We start from the raw sequence: 21301 nt of genomic DNA, 5'->3' as shown, positions 1-21301 counted from the left end.
CGGACACACACACACAAGAACACACAGACACACACACACATACACACACACATTACATTATTCGATTACAATGCAATCCAGTACAATTTGACACAATGCAATAACACAGAAGCGAGTGCAGTAAACAAAAGTAGCCTTCACACATATTTTGCAAATGCAGCCAGGCATGCACACAGTGGAATGGCTGGCAGTCACAAAGACACACACACACACATATACACGCACACACTCACACGCACACGCACGCACAAACACAGAGAAACTCTACCTCTATTCTGTCGACAGGGCTAGGCCTGTTTCTATAGCAACCAAGCCCCTCCCTTTGGCTTGCAGGGGAGGTGTTTTGAAAGTTCACAGCGTGTGTGTGTGTGAGGGGGTGCGCGTAAAGAGAGAGGCTGAAATGGGCGTGGATGCACAGCCAACTTCAAGAAAGTAAAACACCCAAACTTCAGTTCTCTGCAGGAGCGACTGGCAGCAGCATCACAGAGCCACTGCCAAACTTTTTTTTTGTGAGTTAAGTGAATTACTCTTCCGAAGCGGGACATTTGACCACCTGTGTGGAACCATGGAAGGTGACGCGTCCCACGCCGAGCCCAGCAGCGTCTCAGGCAGCCCCCACACCACCCCGCAGCAGCCGCCCGAAAACCCGGAGATCCTCATCCCGAGCTTCAGCCCATCGTCCGCCCCGTCGTCTCCAACCCCGACGGGCACCCTCTCCAGGCTGGGTTTAAAAAGTCCCACCAGCCCGTCCGCAGCCGCGCCGGGAAGCCCGATCGACCGCGGCCAGGTGAGCGCCATCACCGTGGTGGCTCTGCTGGACAAGCTGGTCAACATGCTGGAGGCGGTGCAGGACAACCAGCAGCGGATGGAGCAGAGGCAGGCCGACCTTGAGGGCGCCGTGCGGGTCGTGCAAGGGGACGTGACCCGTCTGTCCAAAACCCACATCAGCACCTCCAACTGCGTCAGCAAGCTGCTCGAGCGCTCCCGGAAAGTCAGCGGGCACCTGAAAGACGTGAAGGAACGCATGGACAAACAGGCGGTCCAGGTGAAGAAGCTGGAGGCAAACCACAACCACCTGCTCAAGAGGAACCACTTTAAAGTGCTCATCTTCCAGGTGAGGGAACATGGTGTATGGGGCAGAGGAAGAAACATAAATATTTAAAGGATGCTTTCATATTATAACCAAAAATAAATGTTCCTTAATAATGCAGGAATATTGAGGTTTTTAGGCATATCACTTATTAACACCATCAAAAGGACTTGCTTTAGATGCGTAGGAGTGTGAGGAAGTCATATTTGCATTCACATTTGACTGTTGAGGTGGGTGTGCTTGGATCATGTGTGCACATTTCTTGTAAGCCTGGTTGGCACTGACACGTGACACACTGCAGGTGAACAGCACTTTATTTAATTTTGAACACTTGAGAAAACTTGTTGGACAGGACTTCAGCAACCTGTAGAGCCCAGTTCATAAATAATGTGGGGAGCAGTTGTTAAAAACACACCTCTACTCATACTGTAGAGCTGTACAAAAATGCTGGATGTGATCTGGTTACTTGAAGATGAATTAATCCATGTTAAATGTATATGGGTCTATTCCCTCTGTGAATATATGTGTGTGTGTGAGAGAAGAAGGGTGTGTCTGGGAATGGAGCTGTAGAGGATAATAGAGGAGAGCTCAGAGGCTGCTGACTGACTAGATCTGTTTACACCCCACAGTCATAATTCAGACAGACAGATGACTTTTTAAAAGGATTTACCATTTCAACTGTCATATCACACCTGTGAGGCTAAAACTCTACACTGGCACTGAAAAAAAAAAGGTGATAAACTTTCCAGTTTCCCCCCCAGGAAATTGCGAATGGAAAGTATGAGGAATATCCGTACACAACCTTATCTCTGACTTATCTCAAGACATAAAAATAGTTTCTTTCATTTACATAGAAAAAAAAAATAGACCTCAACATTAACCTGGGGTCTCGATTTGAAGATCAAAGCTGATTTTATTTTATCAAGTATTCGCCACGCGAGATGAAAGCCGTTCCATTCTGACAGATGCGGTTCCACTCAACCAAAAAACATGATCTAAGCATTATCTCCGAGTATGCTGTGTGCATGAATAAGTTCCAAGTTTTTCCTGCATTATGTGTGTGTGTGTGTGTGTGTGGGGAGGAGGTGAGGTGGGGTGGGGGGGGAGTGGTGCATCTGAGCATGTGCGTACAAGTGTGTGTGCCCAGGCAGAGAGAAAAAGCGGTAGGGCAGTGTTGACACAGCCAGAGCCACTGAGAGCTCTTAACCGCCGTTGTTATCTGGTTTCCCAGGTACTGAGGCTCTGTTGTTCAAATGCAACAGGTGCCAAGACCTTACCTTGCAAGTGGCTCTGTATGTGTGTGTGTGCGTGTGTGGGTGTGTGGGTGAGGCAGGGACCACGGATCGATCTGACTAATCCCTGGTCAGTTTTTTATGTGCTTTGAAGGGAGTGCCCTTCTGCTTTTTTAGAGATAGTGAGAGTGGACGGTGCTGCTTGCTTTCAGTGCGTTGTCAAATTCCACGTGTCCTGAGGATTTTTTTTCTACTTTTTTACTGTCTTTTTTCCTGGCTGCAAACATCTACACATATTTTTCTCTCCTACAGAGCATGTGAATGAGTTTCACCTGTGTTTAGCACTTGATATATTACTAGATCACATAGGCGTACTGTCTCTATAATAACTACATCTCTACCATGAGTGTATAGATTTAAGTGCTAGTCTGACTTGTGCTGAGTTGACTTTTTTTTTTGTGTCAAACTAAGCAGAGCATTTGTAGGTGGGCGTAGCAAGGCCAGGTATGACCCCAAGGGCGTGTGTGCATGTGTATGCGTGCAAGTTTCCCATTGATTGCTATGCTGATGTGTTGGGTCAGGTGTATGCAGTTACAGAGCTGGTAAATGAGACTTGGGAAACCTGGGGGGGGGGGGACTGGAGGGGAATAAAAGAACTAAGTGCAGCCCTTGTTCTTTCTCCTCTATGTGCTTGTGTTGAGTCTTTTCTGTTTATTCCTCACCTTAGCTCAGTATTGTGTCTTTTTCTTGGTTTTTCTCCATCTGGTGCTGTGCTCTGATTTCCTACTATACTATCTTTTTCCTCCTCACATCGCTCTCTCTCTATCTGTTCCTTCATCTTTTTTTATACAAACAGCTTGCATGTGACCATTTTTGTTGTCTTTTGGCTAAGCCACCTGTCCTGGTTCCCTTAGACCGCACAAAAGCACACGCCGCACACCTCACGCTACTCTTTGATAACGCGAATTTGCTGCACGCCAAAGAGCAAAAACTCCCCTATACCGGCGCTGTAGCGTTTGGCCGAGGGGCCCTCCCTTCCCCAACTCGACAAAATTGATCCAGAACACTCACCACCCTGTACGTGCCAGCTGAGGTGGAAACACAGAGGGCCTCTGGGTAAACGCCCACTGTTGTATGGAGCAGGGGTCTACCAGCTGCAGCCTTTGGCCGCGGCCGGTCTGAAATGACAGGGGCTATCTGCTGCTCCGTTGCGTTCCTGCGCATAACAAGGACTAATGAGGACTTAATTACCCCTGCTTAGGCCTTGTTTGTTTGTTTTTGTGCACCAGTGCTTTTCCTGTCTCTACACGGCCCTCCTCTCTCTAGGCCTTTTCTGCTGCACACACACACACACACACACACAATTCCCAGCCATCTGAGAGTCCACTGTGTACGGTCTAGAAGCTGTTTTGGTAATTACTGTTTGGAAAGGTAAAATGTTTCGTGTTGGATTGCAGATATTTTCTATTATTTGTTGTACAGATTAATTTCAGAGGCTGATTACCTGAGTGTTTAAATATATCAACAGTCACCCTCGAGACCCGCAATCTTATATTTGCATCACTGTGGCATGCTTGAAACACGGTGTATTAGGAATTAAATTTCCTGCGACAGAAGTCATTTATTTCTGAGTAGATCTTTATCTCCCCGTCTCCGTTTATTTCACAGTGGACTTGCATCACAACAAACAAGTCAAGCACGACGGCAAATTGAATTTGAGCGCCGTGAGAGTTTCATTTGTTTCGCTCGCTCTGCACACGGGAGGGGGGGCCCCGTGTCACAGTTTTGGCGAGATACCGAGCAAGCAGAGAGAGGGGAGTTGTTGTGTGGCTCTCTCCGTGGGATTGGGAAGAGAGGGTTTGGAGGTTGTCTGTGTATCTGGGATCCCTAATCGTAAAGTGGCGGGGAGTGACAACAGTCAGAGCTCTCACAGACTATCAAAGAACGTTCATATCACATTGCAAAGCAAAAAGAAACACGCTCCTCTGCCAAACTAAACACAGCAAGGCCTTTTTTGTTTGATGGTAGGTGAGCTGTAGGAATGAGGAATGAGTGAAAAATAATTTATAATTTCGTTTCTCGTAAGATCTTGCATTTATTTTTAGACTCTCACCGCATTCTGACTCGCCATTCCAGCACAGAAGATGCATACAAAGATTTGAGTGATTGGCTTAACTTCAGTCATTGTCATTTTGTTTACTTTTGCGACCAGTAATCATAGCCCTTTCGTCTATTGACACTTGGCCAAAGGTTGTGACTCAATCTTAGCTTTCAACAGCAGGAAGTAAAGTCTATTTTTTCCAAACCATGAATACTCATGATGGACAAACTGGTAGTTCTGTTCCCGGCCTCGCCCCAAACTCTTACCTTTAGTTTAATGACTCGAAGCTCAGAGTTAAATAAAGCTGAAGCGCAATAGAAACCATTTAAACCAAACATTTGAAAGCAACAACGACAGAGAGAGACAGCAAACTTGTTACACATATTCAGCTAGCGTCATCCCAAACAGGAGTAATTAGATATTGGAGTATAATTAAAGTGCACATTGCGTGTGTTCAGAGTAGAATCTTCTATTATAAAATCATATCCATTTCCACAGGTTGGAGCAGGCGGCTGGCTGTAGGCTACACCTGAGATTTGTTGTGTGTGTCCCTCTGGCAGGTGATATATTGCACAAGCTCATAGCCCAAAGCAGTGTATTCAAACACGCTGGGCCTATACAGTGTGTTGAAGCTTTAACTTATGTAAGGAGGTAGTTAACATAGGCTGTGTGCGAAATGACTCCCTATTTACTATGTAGAGCACTATATTTACCCTCTATACCCGCTGTTTTATTTGAATGTTCACTATGTAATGCACCCATAGGTGTTACTAATAACATTAATGACGGCTCCGTTCTATTTTAAGTGTCCCAGTAACCCCTGACGGAGAGTCGGCTTGCACAATACAACGACCCTGAAAGCAGCCAACTAGAGTTCAGCCATCACTAATTTAATTATTTACACCAGTATTTGTATCACGTTTTTCCATCGCTCCAGCTTTGACTGTCGCTCTATCAGGATCAGAATCAGCATCACTGACTGTTTACTTTGATGGGCTCAACTGTTCATATTTGCAAAACAGTAGTGGATGGAAATACACATTAATTCACATTTTCTTCTGTTGATTTTCTGAAATTTCGGTTAAAATTAGCTCTACATTTGCATGGATAGTGGGTCCAGGTCATTTTTAGTCACTGTTTTTCTTCACAGTGGCAAGTTACAGAAGTTCTGTTTAGTTACAGAAACTATCCTGTTACTTTAAGGCTGTGCCCGATTCTGTACTCCTTATATCCTATAATAGACACTCAGTGGTTTATTCAATAGAACTTTTTCACAGACGACATATTGACTTGTCACAGCAGGAAAGGCACAGGTGATGGAGAGTATAAACGGACAGTGGAAATGGAGAATTTTTGAACAGTTAACATCACAGCTTATACACAAGTATTGAATGATCCCTGTGGAGTTGGAAGCGTCAGGGAAAAGTCACTTCAGGGGAAGTCACATGCTTCCTATACGTCATCATTTATTCTCTGACCTGTTCTGTAACCCGTTCAGTCTCAAGCACACTTATTTATCATATCTTAAGTCTAGTGAATACAATTTTCAAATGACACAGAATGCATTTAATTAGCTTGTAACTGAACTTACCTTATTAACAATGTTTTAAAATGCTAAATGCTAATGCTAACATGTGGACTGTTGACAGCAAAGTCAGTTAGCCGTTTGCTAATTACCGTGAGTTGGCTAAACTACAAAATCAAACTCTCAGCTGATATCTGCTATTTATGTTCAGGCAAAGATGATTTTTTCTGTTGAGATACAAACACCAGTCTATCATTTTAATGTGTGAAAGGACAGACAGTGAAGTGTGTCTTTTTGTTGGCGAGTCTTTCAAGAGATATAAACTCTCTAGCATTTGTGAGCTTGTTAGCTGTGGCGTGTAATTGACTGACAGCTAGTTAAACTGGGATGAAATGAGTTTGTAACAGACATTTTTATGGACATTATTGACATTTTGACATGTTGTCATAGTAAAAACAAATTGACAGGTGTAACCAGGTAATAACGTCAATTACAACCGCATTCAGCCTGTTCCAAGGCTTGGTATTGTGCAGACTGGTGACTTACTGGGACACATAATGAGACATCATTAACAGAATTAATTATACCTGTGCTTTTCCTGCCATGACAGGTGGAAGCGTCTGTGGTAAAAAGGCCTTTTATGTTTGTTATAAACCTTATTAGACCACAGCCTGGAGTTTTAATAGAGAATTTTACAATTTAAATAATGGTCAGAAATGTCATAATTCCACAAATTGTTCAGTCCCACCAATGAGCACCATTTCACAACTTTCTAACAATGTGTTATCCATAAACTACGAGTTGTGAATGACATTTCAAGCATTTCCTAAAGAGTGCTTTCGGATGTAAAACTGGTCTCACCGTTGATAGTCTAACTTGGCTATGCAGCCTTTAAGGCGGGCTTTCTAAATGAACAATGAGGTCTGTTTACAGCGTAACTCCTCACTTTGTTGTCATTCTTATTTTCCCTTCGGGGTTCATTCCTCAGATAATCCTCTGGGCTTTCAGAAAACAGAAAGTAAATATGGGAGAAGAGAGTCAAATACAGAAAGAATTAACAATATGGAGAAGGAAAAATATACAACGGATTGTCAACTAATGACAATAATGTGATAATAAGAGTGAGTTTGGATAAGAGATTATACTTGAGTTTGCAGACTGTAGTCTATGGCAAAGACACATGTGGATGGGGAAGTATTAGCCTACCTTAAGTGCTTGCTCTTCTGCCTGTTGTCACATTCAGGTTTAACGAGTCTGCTCAACTGTTACAGTCTCTGAGGTTGTGAGTTGGCCAACTTTAAACACATATTCCTGATGTAAAATTCTCGTATTAACAGCTTTAATTAAATTAAAACATAATGATGAAATAAAGTGACTGAGCAATGAATGTCTTTGTCTTTGGGCCCAATCCCAGTGCCCCCCTTAAGCCCTGAACCCTGATTTAACTGACGTCACCTGGTAAGTGCTTGAGTGCGAGTGGCTGCGAGGGCTTGAAATGGGACAACACTTTGCGACATATCACGTTACCTTGACATCACCAAAACATGTTATGTACTATTGTGGTTGAGGAACCTTTTATTTTATGTTTTTTTACTTTCTTCAAGGCCAAGGCACTTAAGATTCAAGATTTAATACTTTGTTGCCATAGCAACATGATTGAATGATTGATTGGAATTTGTCTTGGTGGGCTCACTTAAACAAAAATAGTAAAATGACTCACCCATTAAGCACATTATACATTAAACAAAGTATAAAACAGATAAGTAATATCCAACCCATAAAATAATCATGTGCAGGACAGTCAGGTACGGGATCGACTGCCTGATTTGAACGTCTTCCAGGCTCTTGCCTTACATAATGGATGAGAGGTAACAGCATCATTTAGCAAAAATGAAAAGACATGGTTGATGAATAGACTAGGTGTGTAATAAAACCTGTGCTCACATTCCTCAGATTTCATGTGTTTTTATGTATCTCAAATCTTTGTTTAGTGTTTCTTTGTAAATTCAGGCAGACCAGCGCACCCAGTACGCCAGGCTGAACACCCACGTGCCAATTTGTTTACTGTTTTTTTTTTTGAGGGGGGGCTTCCCCTGGTACGTGGTAACCCCGTATTTATCGCTGATTTAACATCACAACCCTATGAACTGTGGGTAATCCCCTCAGGCAAAGTCTGCAGCGATGCAGACTTGCAGAAAGTGTGCATAAAGGGCTCAAATTGTCTGCGAGAGAGCCCTCATGCACTCGACGATTTGACAGCGGGACAGCCCTAAGCCCCTCGCGGACTTAGCGGGAACGTTCCTCAAAGTCCGTGAGTCTGTGAGTGTGAACATCGGGATCGGGCCTTGGAACGACCTACCAAGAGCACATATTTAGCATGTTTTTCATAATGCAGCAGGTATTAATAGAGTTATGACTTTAATCTCTTTTTGCACACTTGAACTCACATCCTTCTTTTCACTCTCACTTGCTCTTTTTCTACTCAGCTCTCTACATTCTCTTTCACATTCACATAGTATAACATGTTAGATAAAGCTGATGAGTTATGGAGGAGATAAAGTTTTCTAAATGGTTAAAAAATGCTGTGAGTTTTGTTGCTGATTTCCTGCCACAGAAGCCCACGGTCCCGTTGTACAATCAAAAAAAATCAACCAACTATCCTCACTTGACTCTTTCTGTCACCTCCTTCTGTCATTAGACTTCAGAGGGCCAGATGTATGATGTGTGTGTAATAAAAGTAAAGTAAATAAAGTAAGATGGAATATAAATAATGAAACATTGTTTGTTTAGGTTGTTAACCAACTGCACTGATTGTGCATTATTTTATTTTATTTTTAATGTGGTCTATACAGAGATCTATAAAATGCCAATCAAAGGAGCGTTCATGAAATTCATATTGATTTACTACATTTGATCAGTGAGTATTATCATTCTTTTAATTTAAATAGCAGGCATAACTTTATTCCCCCGTTAACATTCTCTTTCTTGCAAAGTCTGTTTCAATACGAGCGTTACAAACTATTCACTGGTCACATTTCTGATGTTCAGTAATGATGATTGAGATCATCACTGCCGATGATGGTTTACAGGTCCTTGTGATGAATTAATGATACGGGCACTATAAATAGACACAGTATAGGTCGTGCGTACTGACAGCTGCTCTGGAAACGTTGGAAAACCTCACAGATGCAACGCGGTCGGTGAAATTGCGCCACTTCTTTCCTCTTTGTGACACATCTACAGACCGGTGAAGCAGGCAGCGTATTGATATGCAAATAGGTGATTGAGAGTTTCTACATCCGTTTATAGATAATTGTGGGAGAAGAAATAAGGCTTGTGCACGTGTACCTCTAGTTCCACTATGACTGAGGTTAAAAAAAACCAACCACAGCTTTATAAATCTGATACAAAGAATGCATATTCATGGCTTACATAGTTTTAGTCACGGATATACCCAGAATTTTATGATCTGCATGCTTTGCTCCTTCTTGGCTTTTCAAACCTCAGTGTCCATCCAATCTCCTTGCCAAAACCATAACATCCACTGCAGGAAAAGTGAAAACAATAGCCATTTTGGTTCTCACTGCTCTTATTTCTGTACTCTTCAATAAAACAAAGTAAATACAACATGTCTTGAGATAACATGATGACTTGCCTTCTTCTCAGTGGAGACTCTTGCAAGTTTGACCTCCGTTCGGGGTAAACATTTTTGACAATTTGTTGGTGGGGCCTTATCAATGCTCATGCTATCTCTGCAGTGCACCGCTCTTATCAAACAATGGTTCTGATATGCACGGTTTGGGATTGTTACTGAAGCAATTTCTAAAGAAGGGTCTTTGGAGATTTAAAGAAAAGAGCTGAAGGAGATTAACACGGCTACAGTCGAAACCGGAGCAACAAAAACTGTAAATGTACATGAATGCGTTACGGTGACACTGCTGGAAACCTTTTATTTACTTCATTCATCATACATGCAGAGAGATGTTGCAAGACAAGCAGTGAAAGTGCGGGTTTTGCAATGTCATACTGATGTTTGAGGTTATTATACCAAATAAAATAATAATTATGAGGATTGGAAAGCCACTGCTATCCTCCCGTAAATTAGGGGTTGTGTCAACGGGCTCCGTCCAGACGTCCAACATCATCATCATTTATGTCAACAGGAATAATGGTGGCCTCTGTACATCGCCATGATCTTCATTCCACCAGCACGTCAGCATGGCTTTGCACCTGAACTGGTTATTGTGATTGCACAAGCTTGCAAGACCAGTAAACATGCTGTGTTTTCTTTTGGTGAGGCAGATATGGGAGGGGTGCGGTTAGGTTAGGAAAGAATGCCCGAACTGTCATGCAGAGATTTATGGGTATTAAAACAAGAGGTATGATTCAAAATTAACATAAGTTGTTGACAAGGTATTTATGATATTTGGAATTGTCGCAATGTGTGGTTGTTAGATTGATGTTGGGCTATGATCTTAACAGGTGAAAGTTGTGTATGTTTAGAATATTTGTATGTACGTTAGACTGTTATGCGAGTACGTTTCACCGTGTACAGTGCATTTAGAGTTTATCATGTTTTGTGGTCACCCAGTCCCATGATAAATAGCAGAATTCCATTTCCTTTCCTTCCTTTCCTCTTTCCTTCCTCTGTCCACAGATGGCTCTTCATGGACATCGGGGTGGGGATGGAGCAGGGGGAGGGGGTGGGGGGGGTGATGTTACGCAACAAGCTGGGTGGGGGTGACCTCGAAAACAACTCGCTGCACTGTAATGTGAGGGGATGTGATCAAAACATATGAAGATGAAGGCAAATTTTCACAATCATGTGGGTTTCAGGTGTACACTGCGCTGTGATTGTTTGAGTTTTCACTGAGCGGACAAAGCTGTGTGTGAGTTTGTGAGAAAGGGATGCGGGGGGATGTAGTAACGGATAGCGTTTAGTGTTTGGACATCTTGAATGAAGGTAGGTTGTGTTACAGATGAAGAGGATAGGCAAATTAAGATAACAATAGGAAATGTTCAGAACCAGAGCTTTTATCTTTAGCTCTTTGTTTGAAATTTGAAATACGCTTCAGAAAATAGTCCGATATTAATCGAGAAAAGCACCTGAAGCTGCGTTCAGTTCGTCTGTAACGTCTCTTCTCTCGCTGTTCTCTTTTCTTCCTGTCTTTCTCATTTTGTAAAGAGATAATTGCAGGGGGCTGACAATAGCAATTGTGTGCGCACATACATTTTTGTGTATGTATGTATGTATGTGTGTGTGTGTGTGTGTGTGGGGATTGTGTACCCTCTCATCGGTGCAGTCCCCCGGAGGCACCTGACTCACTGTGCCAACACACCTGTACCGACCTCGCCTGTTAGGATTAAGAAAACCTGAAGGGCCAGGAAAACACACCTGTTCAAATTGCTAACAAACGCATATAAACACATTCTGTATATCCGACTACATGCAGATCTGCAATATAAAGAATACAAGATACAGTATAAAGGTTAATATGAGCGATTAAAAAAAAAAACTTAGCAACTTTGAGTGAGTTATGATCATATCCTGTCATAATTAATACAGAATACTGCTGTCTAATATAAAATCTCGCAAGCAAATTGCACTTTAAAAGTAGCAAAACAAGGTATTTTATTGTTAAGAGTGGAATACAGTTCTCTTCATAAACTGACATTGATTATTTTATGTGCTTTTGCGTACATGTAGTGCCATAGAAAAAAAGATATACATACATAATGTATTGATTTCAACCATATCGCCCAGCCTAAAGTATAATACTGTATATCACTGCAAATGTGTGAAGATGTCTGTATACACACACACACATGTAGAGAATACAGAACAGATGCAAAAGAAACAGTATAAAGGTATCATTACACATAAGGTGTAAACAGACACACACACTCACAATGTAACCAGAGCCCATGTGAGCTCTTTCAATGAGTCGCGACTCAGTCCTGCCCCGCCCGGATCTCTCTGTTTGAATAGAGCTGGAGACTCAAGAGAACTGACTTATATAAACTGTTGCTCATGACTTACTTATTAGTGTATACGGCGATTCTACTATGCAAATGTTAAACAAAGTCTTGATCTGCATTACATAACCGTGTATGCCCTTTAATGTACAGTAAACTCGCCGTCACACTGAATTATCTTTGTTATTTTGTTCACCTCCAACTTTATTCCGATTTTTCTTTCATCTAGCTCTCTGAAATGATTTTTTTTTAAACAATGGCTGATGAAAGTGTGTCCAAGCTTTGTGACTGGTACTGTATCACATTATGAGTAGCTAATGAGTGCTTGCTTAGAGAGCACATTCATTACTGGAGTTCCCAAGAGAAAAGTGCCAGAATGTGAGGTCCACATACACACACACACACACACACACACACATGCACACACAGCACAGCCCTGGGTCAAATGGTAATTTAGGAAAAATTTGTTTGTTGTAGCTCACTTGCCAAGATTTTGGAGGGGTTAAACTGGGGACACATTGTTTTCACACTGTTTTCCTGTTTGGGACCCCCCACATATAACTTGCATGTTCACCAGTAAAATCAAATAAAAGATGATGGGGGGGGGGGGGCTGGATGAGGTTGTGGCTAATTGTTCATTTTCTAGAGCAAACTGGTGATAACCAGTCAGTGCATGATTCCTACTATTGTTTGAGAGTGTGTGTGTTATAAATTATAATTGATAAGTGAAGCACCAGTTGTATTTTATTGCTGTTAAACTATCTTTAAACTGTGTTATAGCAGCAGATCGTGTACTCTACGTAGCAGGAAAGGCTCAGCTCTCATTCAAGGGTGTTTTATTTCCAGTCACTGCCTCCCACACACTGCAGGGCCCACAGTGATTATATCAAACATGTTTGAACCAAATCACAAAGACTATGGCAGGCCCAGACTGGAGCAGAGGTGTCAAGATTGAATCTTTACTAACCTTAGCAGCATCAAACAATCAGGAAAGATTAGTGTGTATTGTAAGGGAGTTCTCCACGAAGGGTTTAGAAAGGATATATTAGCTCTGATTTTTCTAATCATGACCGGTCAGGTTTAGGTGGGTACTTATCTTACACTTCATGCTGACTATTTGACTCTACTTGACTCGAAATGTCCTCTCAGAAAAGAGAGATACGCATTGAATCTGTAGTAATATCCTCCTTCCATAATCGAGGTGTCTGGTATTTCTCCATAACGTGTAATTTCTTTTAATACAATAGCTGTCATCCACATAGTTCCCTGACTCTCTGATTTTTATTCTGCACAAACACGCTCAGATCCACACAGTCACTATGGGTGTGGTCCAGTGTCAGGCCAAGAGCAAAATGGGGCATTCAGATACTGCTTCTTCAGATATGACAGGCGGGAGCTACAGAGAAGCAAACCAAAAAGGAGGGATTGCAGTTAAACCAAAGGAGACGAAGAGCTGTTCCCCAGCTATTTTGTCTTTTTTGGATTTCAAGTTACATACCCGCAGTGCATCAAAAGCTCCTAGCTTTTAGGGATGATGATATACCCGTAGTGGTTATTGGTGGTAAAGAAAAAAGACTTCTGTTCACATACAGTACAATCCCTTTATGTTTTGCCAGTGTTATCAGGCAAGTCAGCAGACTTATCTATAACTGACAACAGAGAAGGGCCAGTATAGGTAATTTATATAAAGTAATCTCACTCTATTATATATTGTACTGTATATTCTGAAGTTATGAAACCTTTATAGTTGCTCTTCCTCTTCATCCAGAAAACATGACCCTGTTTTTAAGGTTGATGTTGTGCCTTTAACAACACACTTGCAGATTTATTACCATTAAATGGGAGATACCACACATGCTTGGCACACACCTGAACTGTGAATCATGCCTGCATGTTTGAGATCAAGGCGAGAGGTATCAGGTGTCTGCAAGATGAAAAGCAGGAGGGTTTTTAGCATGGCTTCCCACTTTTCAAGAGCTGTCTGTGTACTATGAAAGTGTTTTGGTGTCTAAGGGTAGTGCTCTGAGCTGCAGTGGATCAGGCTCGGATGAAACATGCAGAGATAATGCAAAAGTTCTAGAAGCGATCATGTGAGTGAAATACAGCTCATATCAGCATAGAAAATATCACAATTTCAGTCTCATAGCCCTTTTTTAAAAAAAATTATCTTCAATATCTATCGTCACATGATACAGGTACTGTATCATCTCATTTCACACATATGAACCACTTCATAAATGCATGTCAAAATTGGCTTGACACTGGGATGACACTGAGATAGTCAGGTATTGTCTGGTGTAATACTACTGTCCCTTCCAGCAGAAAGCACAATATTGCTGTTGAGTGAAGAATTGGCAGCAGCCAAAACTCTTCTAGACCATCTGGTTGGCCCGGTCCTTAAGTATGTGTTAATGATACCCCAGGAAAGATGCATTGTGCAGTGCTTCAACAACTTATAGCATCCTGTCATTGTAAGCACTCCTATAATGTCTTAAGACCTGCCATGCATTCTTTGAAATGCAGTCATACTTAAACATTCTTTTATGCAGCAAGCAATGTGTGCTGGCCATGACACATATTTTACAATGTGTCTATTCATTGTAAGGTGTCTAGTTTAAAACAATGTATGTTTCTGCTACTTTTCACCTAGATTTACAGTATGCAATATTTGGTTTAATAACAACAAATCATTGGTCAGTTGGTGTTGATATTAAGTCACCCATAGGTCAAGGGACACGCCTGTGTTTGACATATTTGCTCAATGACATATTTTTCAGTTACTGGAATCAGAAAATCTAAATTTAGTCAAAGATGAGAAAGCTTGGTTGGAGCTATGGTGGGTTGAGACAGTAGTAATCACCACACCTGACTATGAGACACTGAGTCAGCTGTCAGTCATGCAAAACCCAACTTATTTCCTTAAAAACCTTCTTAGCACAATAGGAGTGTGCTAGTGGCCCTGTGAGACTGTACTTAATCACAGTGTTACTTTGAGCTAAATGCTAACATCAGCATTCAAACATTCTCACAATGACAATGTTAACATTTATAACATGTATAACATTTGCCACATTTGTCATCTAAGGCTGATGGAAATGTCATTAGTTTTGCAGGTATTTGGTCACAAATCAAAGCTTGGGATAAACTAAAAATTTGAACTGCTGGTGGCACTAAAAAGTCAGGGCATTATCCTATGCGCACCATGGATATCTTTACCAAATCTGACAATAGTTGTCAAAACATGTCACTAAAAACAAAAATTTGTGAACTGTATACAGTTTAAATTACAAATTTTAGCAAAAAGTGCACATATTCAGAGGTAAACACCAACTAAAACTACAAACAGTACTTTTATTATACCATGCTGTTAAGGACTGGAATAGTAGCCCAATCAGAAAATGGTTTATCAAAAATATTCAGTACTGTAGGGTGTGTGAGGGCCTTGAATCAGTTCAATCAACTGTTCCTGTTTTGGGCAAATGAAGGTATTTTTAACTGCCCATATATAAGCATGTCTTGTACATGCACTTTAAAGCATAAAAATGTGCTGTAGACTGTGCTACAGTAAATCACCTCAAAGCCAAATACCCACTAGTGAAACTATAAGCTGATGCCATTGAAAGGGTTTGTTTATGAGCATTTCAAATGTGTAGTGGAGTATGTCAACCACTGAAGCCTTCACTCCTCACTCACCCCTGGGTGTGAAAGGATGGGGGCAATCGGGGGGTGGCAACCCTAGCCCATAAATCCCTAGTGGAGTGGAACATTGTATGTGTGTGCCTGCATGTGTGTGATTGTGCACAGATGGATAGGCAGCAAGTCAAAGGGAACAAGAAGAAACTCAGACGTAGAAAACAAGGTTTGAAAGAGAAATTTGAAAGCAAATTGAAACTCCAGAAATTATTGCTCTCCATCTCACTCTGTTCATGGTCATCAAAGCATTCATGGATGTGGGGTTAGAGACAGAGAATGATCTTTTTAAAAAGAGGGAAAATGGAGATAAGTGTGTGACTCCTGCTGAGAAACAGGTGGAATTCCTCAGATGTCTCGGGGAGAAAACTAGGGAGGCATGCAGAGACTGGTTTCCTCAGTCCTTAGTAGGCAGACCAACAAAAAATGTCAGTGTATTAAGACATAAACACAGATGGTCATTTGCAATGGCCAAAACATGGCCAGATGTTACCATGTTTTATGGGGAATGTGGAGGGGAGTACACCTGAAATATCTTGACTTTGATCATCATGGTCAAGAATTCCCTAGAAGTCATTGGAACTTGTAAAGTTTCCTAAAGTCTAACCCTGATTTTTGCTTCCCAGTCAACACTGTAGAATGCTCCCTTTTAAAGAAAATGTTTCTCTTTATTACATTTAGAAAAAGTACAATGTTTCAAGCCCTGAACTGTCTCTTCATCATAAAGAGGTATCAAACTGACTCAGGTGTGTGTCACTGAATAAATAGTCTTAGTCACTCCCATAGGTGTGGCTACCACAGGATTGGTGCACATCTCCAAGATAGACCATTTTGATGATTACCTATGCTTGTTAATAAGTACCTCTGATGGACTCTGGAACTTCTATAGAATTTTCAATCTACCTACCACATAATTTCTTTCTTTGGACAAGAAAGATGTGCCTTTGTTTTACACACTGATTGCTTGAAGTCTAATTCTGACCATGACCAATTCAAATTAAGATATCATAAAGGTTGTGTGTTGAAATGCATCAGTTAAATAAATGGATTCTCGTTCAGTAGATCACTAAAGGTTGCCAAGTTATCTTTCAGACTTTTACTACAATCTACAGCAAGATAGATACATCAGTGTTGTGTAGGAATTCCATATGTCTGTCAAACTATATCCTGGTGTAAGCAATTATGTTTATTCATAACAGATAGATACAAATGATCCTCATCTTCTTAACCTTTCTGTTTCTGTCCTTTTTTCCCCATAGGAAGACAATGAGATCCCCTCCACTGTGTTTGTCAAAGACTCCCTCAAGACCCCACAACCAAGCCAGTGTGATGCAGCGTCAACCCATCCTACTCCATCTGTTTCTGGGTCTGTTGATGGCATCCGTGTGCCTGAGGGTCTTCAGACCATTAGCCTGTCCTCTGATGACGACGATGATCTTGCAATACATGCAGAGGAGGATGATATGCTAGAAGGCGAGGCTGCAATGGGTACTTCGCATAACTTTGAGAGAAGGGCTGACAGGTTCAAGCGCTCTAGCCTGAAGAAGGTTGATAGCCTCAAGAAGGCCTTCTCACGCCAGAGCATTGAGAAGAAGATGACCCAGATCACCACCAAGATTGTGCCACCAGAGAAGCGGGACAAAATCAAGAAGAGCCTCACTCCTAACCATCCGAAGAGCCCAACTGCCAAAAGCTCCTCGTTCAAGGTGTCTCCCATGACCTTCAATGTCAAGAAGGTCAGAGATGGGGAGGCCCCAACACAAGACATGGGCTCACCTGGTGAAGAAGCCCATGTGGAGATTCCTCCTCTGGGAAGCTTAGATGGAGAGATTCCCTTGGCAGAGGTGCATACCCAGGAAGGCGTTGTGGAGGAGATTCGGGAGATGCTGAGCCCCTCCACCCCAGACAGCATGAAGGCACAGCTGGCAATCAATGGAGAAGCACCAAGCATTGAGTGTGAGATAAATGGTCATCGCTCTGCTGGCTTGGCAGTCCCAGAGCATGATGATGATATTGGCGAGGATGATGAAGAAGAGGAAGAAGAGCAACAGAAAAGCCCTGCTGAAACAGCAGCAGATGCCAAGATTCCCACAGCAACAATTGCTGTGGAGCAAGTGTCTTAATATGATTTGATTGATTTGATTATTGACCATCAGTTCTAGTTTCCCATTCTTTGTTTTCCTCCTCACATTTCTACATTTACTGAACACCCAGCAGGCATAAAATATCCCTCCATTGTAAACAGTCTTGTGTTCTTGCCACAAACACACACACTCAGATACACTAGAAACATACTCTGCATTGAAACTCTCCCTTCAATGGTAGTTCATCCTCGGACCATTCCTGCAAAACCTACCTTTGTTTATCACTAGCACAGTCTAAAAACCTTGATTACTACATAAGTAACTATGTTATCAACACCCCACAGCGCATATCAGAAAGAGTTCTGATTGAAGCATCCAGTTCGAGTGCTTCCTAAAACCATCCAGGCAGCTTGTCCAAAGCAAGCAACATTGCACCAGTGTACCACAACTCACTCCCATCAAGTGGTGCCCACCACTTCAATAGCAGCACATCTCCAGGGCGCTGGGCCAACTATCTCCATCTTGCTGTGTTTGTCTGCCTCTGGACCTCTCTTCCTCACTGACAAATAGCCTCTTTGTTCTTTGTGTTTTTGTGAAAAATAGTAAATCTTTGGCAACAGTGGTACTGCCCACAGCCTGTTGAGGTAGTGTGTTGCCAGGTTGTGCAAGGGTTGGAATGGGAGTTTCTGGCTTTTCACTAAAACGGCCCTGGGGTGTTTTGTAGTGAACTAGAGGTTGTTTACTAAATTCTTTGGACCTGTGCTGAATGAGCCCTGATGTTAACTAACAGGTAACTATACTTAAGTTTATACTTTGTCCGAGTGGCTCTGTCTCGCCTCCTGTCCTTTACCTGCAGTTGTGAAATTGTATGTTACTCCTGTCAGTGAGATCCAATTCATAATTTCAGACCTTATTATTGATGTCTTACCTGGAATACCATATAAGTTGCATGTGGTACATCAAAATATTATAGTAATTTGTGATTTCCAGTTGAGTAACAGTTAAGCTTCCATTTGCTGAAAAGTAGATATTGAAATAGTCAAAATGTCCTTGTAGACCACACTTGTTTGCTACTCTTAAAAAGATATAAGAAAAACATTTATTGAGAAATCTAGTCAGCATTTGAACTCCTAAATAAAGGACATCATTGCAGGATAGAAGGTCCTCTAAATAGAGAAGAAAATGTTTGCGACATGAAGGTCCCTACAGGTTTTGACACTGATACACTAAATTTCCCTTTTATAGCCCTTTGTCTTATTGCAGGGCAGCTTTGTATGTTTATGTACAGGAATTATTTTTTCTATGTGAGGCACACTACTCTCTTGGTATTTAGAGCGTCTACAACCTAAAATAGTAACTTTATGATAACTGCCTTTAGTGTGTGTACTTTATACAGTAAATGTATCTGTGAATTTTTTTTTTGAGTGATTACATAATAGTTGGGTGTTATACATATAATTCCTGTTTTCTTTCAGGCATCCATAATTTGCATGGTGAAATGTTTACTCGGTTACATATGTTTCTGACATAAACATTTATCTTATACATTTTCCAGGGCACTATCACTACAGCCCCTCCTCTGAGATACATGCACGCACGTACTCCTACAGTGCCTTTATCTTGCACAAGCTGGTATGAGTAATTGCACTCCAGAAGGGATGGATTCCTATGGTTTTGTAGATAAAAGTGATAATAAAACATGCCTTAAGATTTTTTTCTCTTCCAAGGAATTCCTTGCAGTTATCACTGTATGGGGCGTAGTCAGTGTTTGATACCAGCTACATAGAAACAGAGAAAGTTTAAATTTGAAAGAGAGTGCAAATGTATGAATCAGTCAACTTCATGTTTGGAAGTCATGCCCGGGAGTTTCTATAAAGTGACCTTCCTCTTGTTGCACATTGTTAGCGATTTACCAACCTTAGTTACAGATGTCTAATGCCACGACTCTCTAAAAATAATTTTAGCAAGTGATACCAGGTGCCAGGGATCCAACATACAAGAGAGGTCACAGGAGTGGATCAAGGCAGAGGACAACATTCCTTGGTTTGACGAATGACTCCTGCTCAGCCTATTTTTCATGCTCTTGGCCTCCTTGTTGAGACAGTGCAAAGAGAGGAAAGAGGTTGTCTGGAACCACAGGTGTTCTGCCCCTGTAGAGGCTCCTGGGCATGAGCTCGTAGTGGAAGGGGGACAAGTGTGGGTGTTGGGAAGTGTGGGAAAGCTGTTGGATAGGATAACAAATTTGCGATTGCATTATGCATATATGCTGCTTGACAGAAATGTGAGATTCTGAAATGCATTAGACAATGGGATCTATATGACGCTTTAGGGGGTGTACATATAAATAGCTGGCACTGCAGGATCAATCCTTTCAAGTCCTTCATGTTTTACAAAATTTAACGTGTAAGTTTCCTCAGCTGACATTGTAGGGAGAAATAAAGTTAGACATAAATGATTTTTAAACAACTTGCTACCTGTTTATATTGAGTATGCTTAGTCACGCAGAGGATTATTTTCTTCTTCTTTGTATAAATCACATTACTGGAAAAGGATCGAACACTAGGATTATGTACATTCTGTGTACTGTAGAGGTTAAAATGTGATTGGCTCAGATGTATTTTCTGCTTCTTATTCTTGCAATTGTTTTACTTTGGTGATATTTCTTTCTGCTAATGTTAATGTAGATTTGTGTATGTGTATAAAAGTCTGTTTTTATTTGTTTTGAAATCAGACTGTCTAATCTGAATCATCATCATCATCATCATCATCATCATCATCATCATATTATGTTAGAAACCGTTTAAAAACCAGATACCTAATACAGCATTGTCCGGTTAGTAATATTGTGTTTACTATCATGTTTGTTCATATAAGGGTCTTACTTTATATCCTGTTCATTTAGTAAACCACTTAAACCAAAGACATTTCCTTCACAGCAGAAGATTCCCTGCCACTTGTATGTTAACTCAAATGCATTCCTCCTGACACTTGTTTCTAACGTCTTGTGAACATGCAGGAATTTCCTTTCAAATGTTAGTATTATATACATCAATAAAAATTTTATAACTTTCAACGTTTGTTTGTGATCTTTGTTTGATATCCTCCAGGTAAAAGGAGACGAGTAAATGTCACGTTTCACATTGTGAATATCATCCCAGGTCAGATGAAAAAAATACTAAATTGGAGGACTAGCTGTTAGAAGACCATGCACAGTAGTTAATGTTCTTTGTGGCATTCATAGTATTATCCCAGTTACTCATGTTTGACCCATAATACCCAAAGAAACATGTAGTTATGCTTGCTGTTGTTAAGGCCATTGTGACTGTAGGTCACAGAGTTGTAATCTAATAAACCTGTGTGCAGGTATAATGTAGTGGAGGATTAATATCAGTGTAGGGAGTGGTTCAGCTGCTCAACCCTTATTTACATAGCACAGGCAATGGATTCAATATAAAATCAAGATTAGGTGATGGGGTCAGAGCCACAATAAAGGGTGGCTTTATCCAAACTACAAAATATTATTTTATTTAACCTAACTGTACAAATGGCTTTAGTGTTATTTGCCCAGGTTTTGAGAAAGCTGTCTCTGAGATATCTGCCTCC

At 41.2% G+C, this 21301-nt stretch overlaps 1 protein-coding gene across 1 annotated transcript; it reads left to right on the top strand.

Moving 5' to 3' along the window:
• The first annotated feature begins 324 nt into the window (after positions 1–324).
• Positions 325–20771, top strand: cavin2a (caveolae associated protein 2a). Its single transcript, XM_067603083.1, has 2 exons — positions 325–1114; positions 16874–20771. The coding sequence occupies exons 1-2, from the start codon at positions 566–568 to the stop codon at positions 17735–17737; spliced, it is 1413 nt and encodes a 470-aa protein (XP_067459184.1). The 5' UTR covers positions 325–565; the 3' UTR covers positions 17738–20771.
• Positions 20772–21301: the final 530 nt, after the last annotated feature.

The sequence above is a fragment of the Thunnus thynnus genome, chromosome 11 (genome assembly GCF_963924715.1).
Source record: "Thunnus thynnus chromosome 11, fThuThy2.1, whole genome shotgun sequence".
NCBI classification, from domain to species: domain Eukaryota; kingdom Metazoa; phylum Chordata; class Actinopteri; order Scombriformes; family Scombridae; genus Thunnus; species Thunnus thynnus.
This window is presented reverse-complemented; position numbering and strand designations above follow the sequence as displayed.

Bases quoted from the DNA above. Each gene is read 5' to 3' on its own strand.
- cavin2a (XM_067603083.1), top strand. From the start codon at position 566: ATGGAAGGTGACGCGTCCCACGCCGAGCCCAGCAGCGTCTCAGGCAGC. The intron at 1,115-16,873 runs GTGAGGGAACAT...TTTTCCCCATAG, and splicing joins TTAAAGTGCTCATCTTCCAG to GAAGACAATGAGATCCCCTC.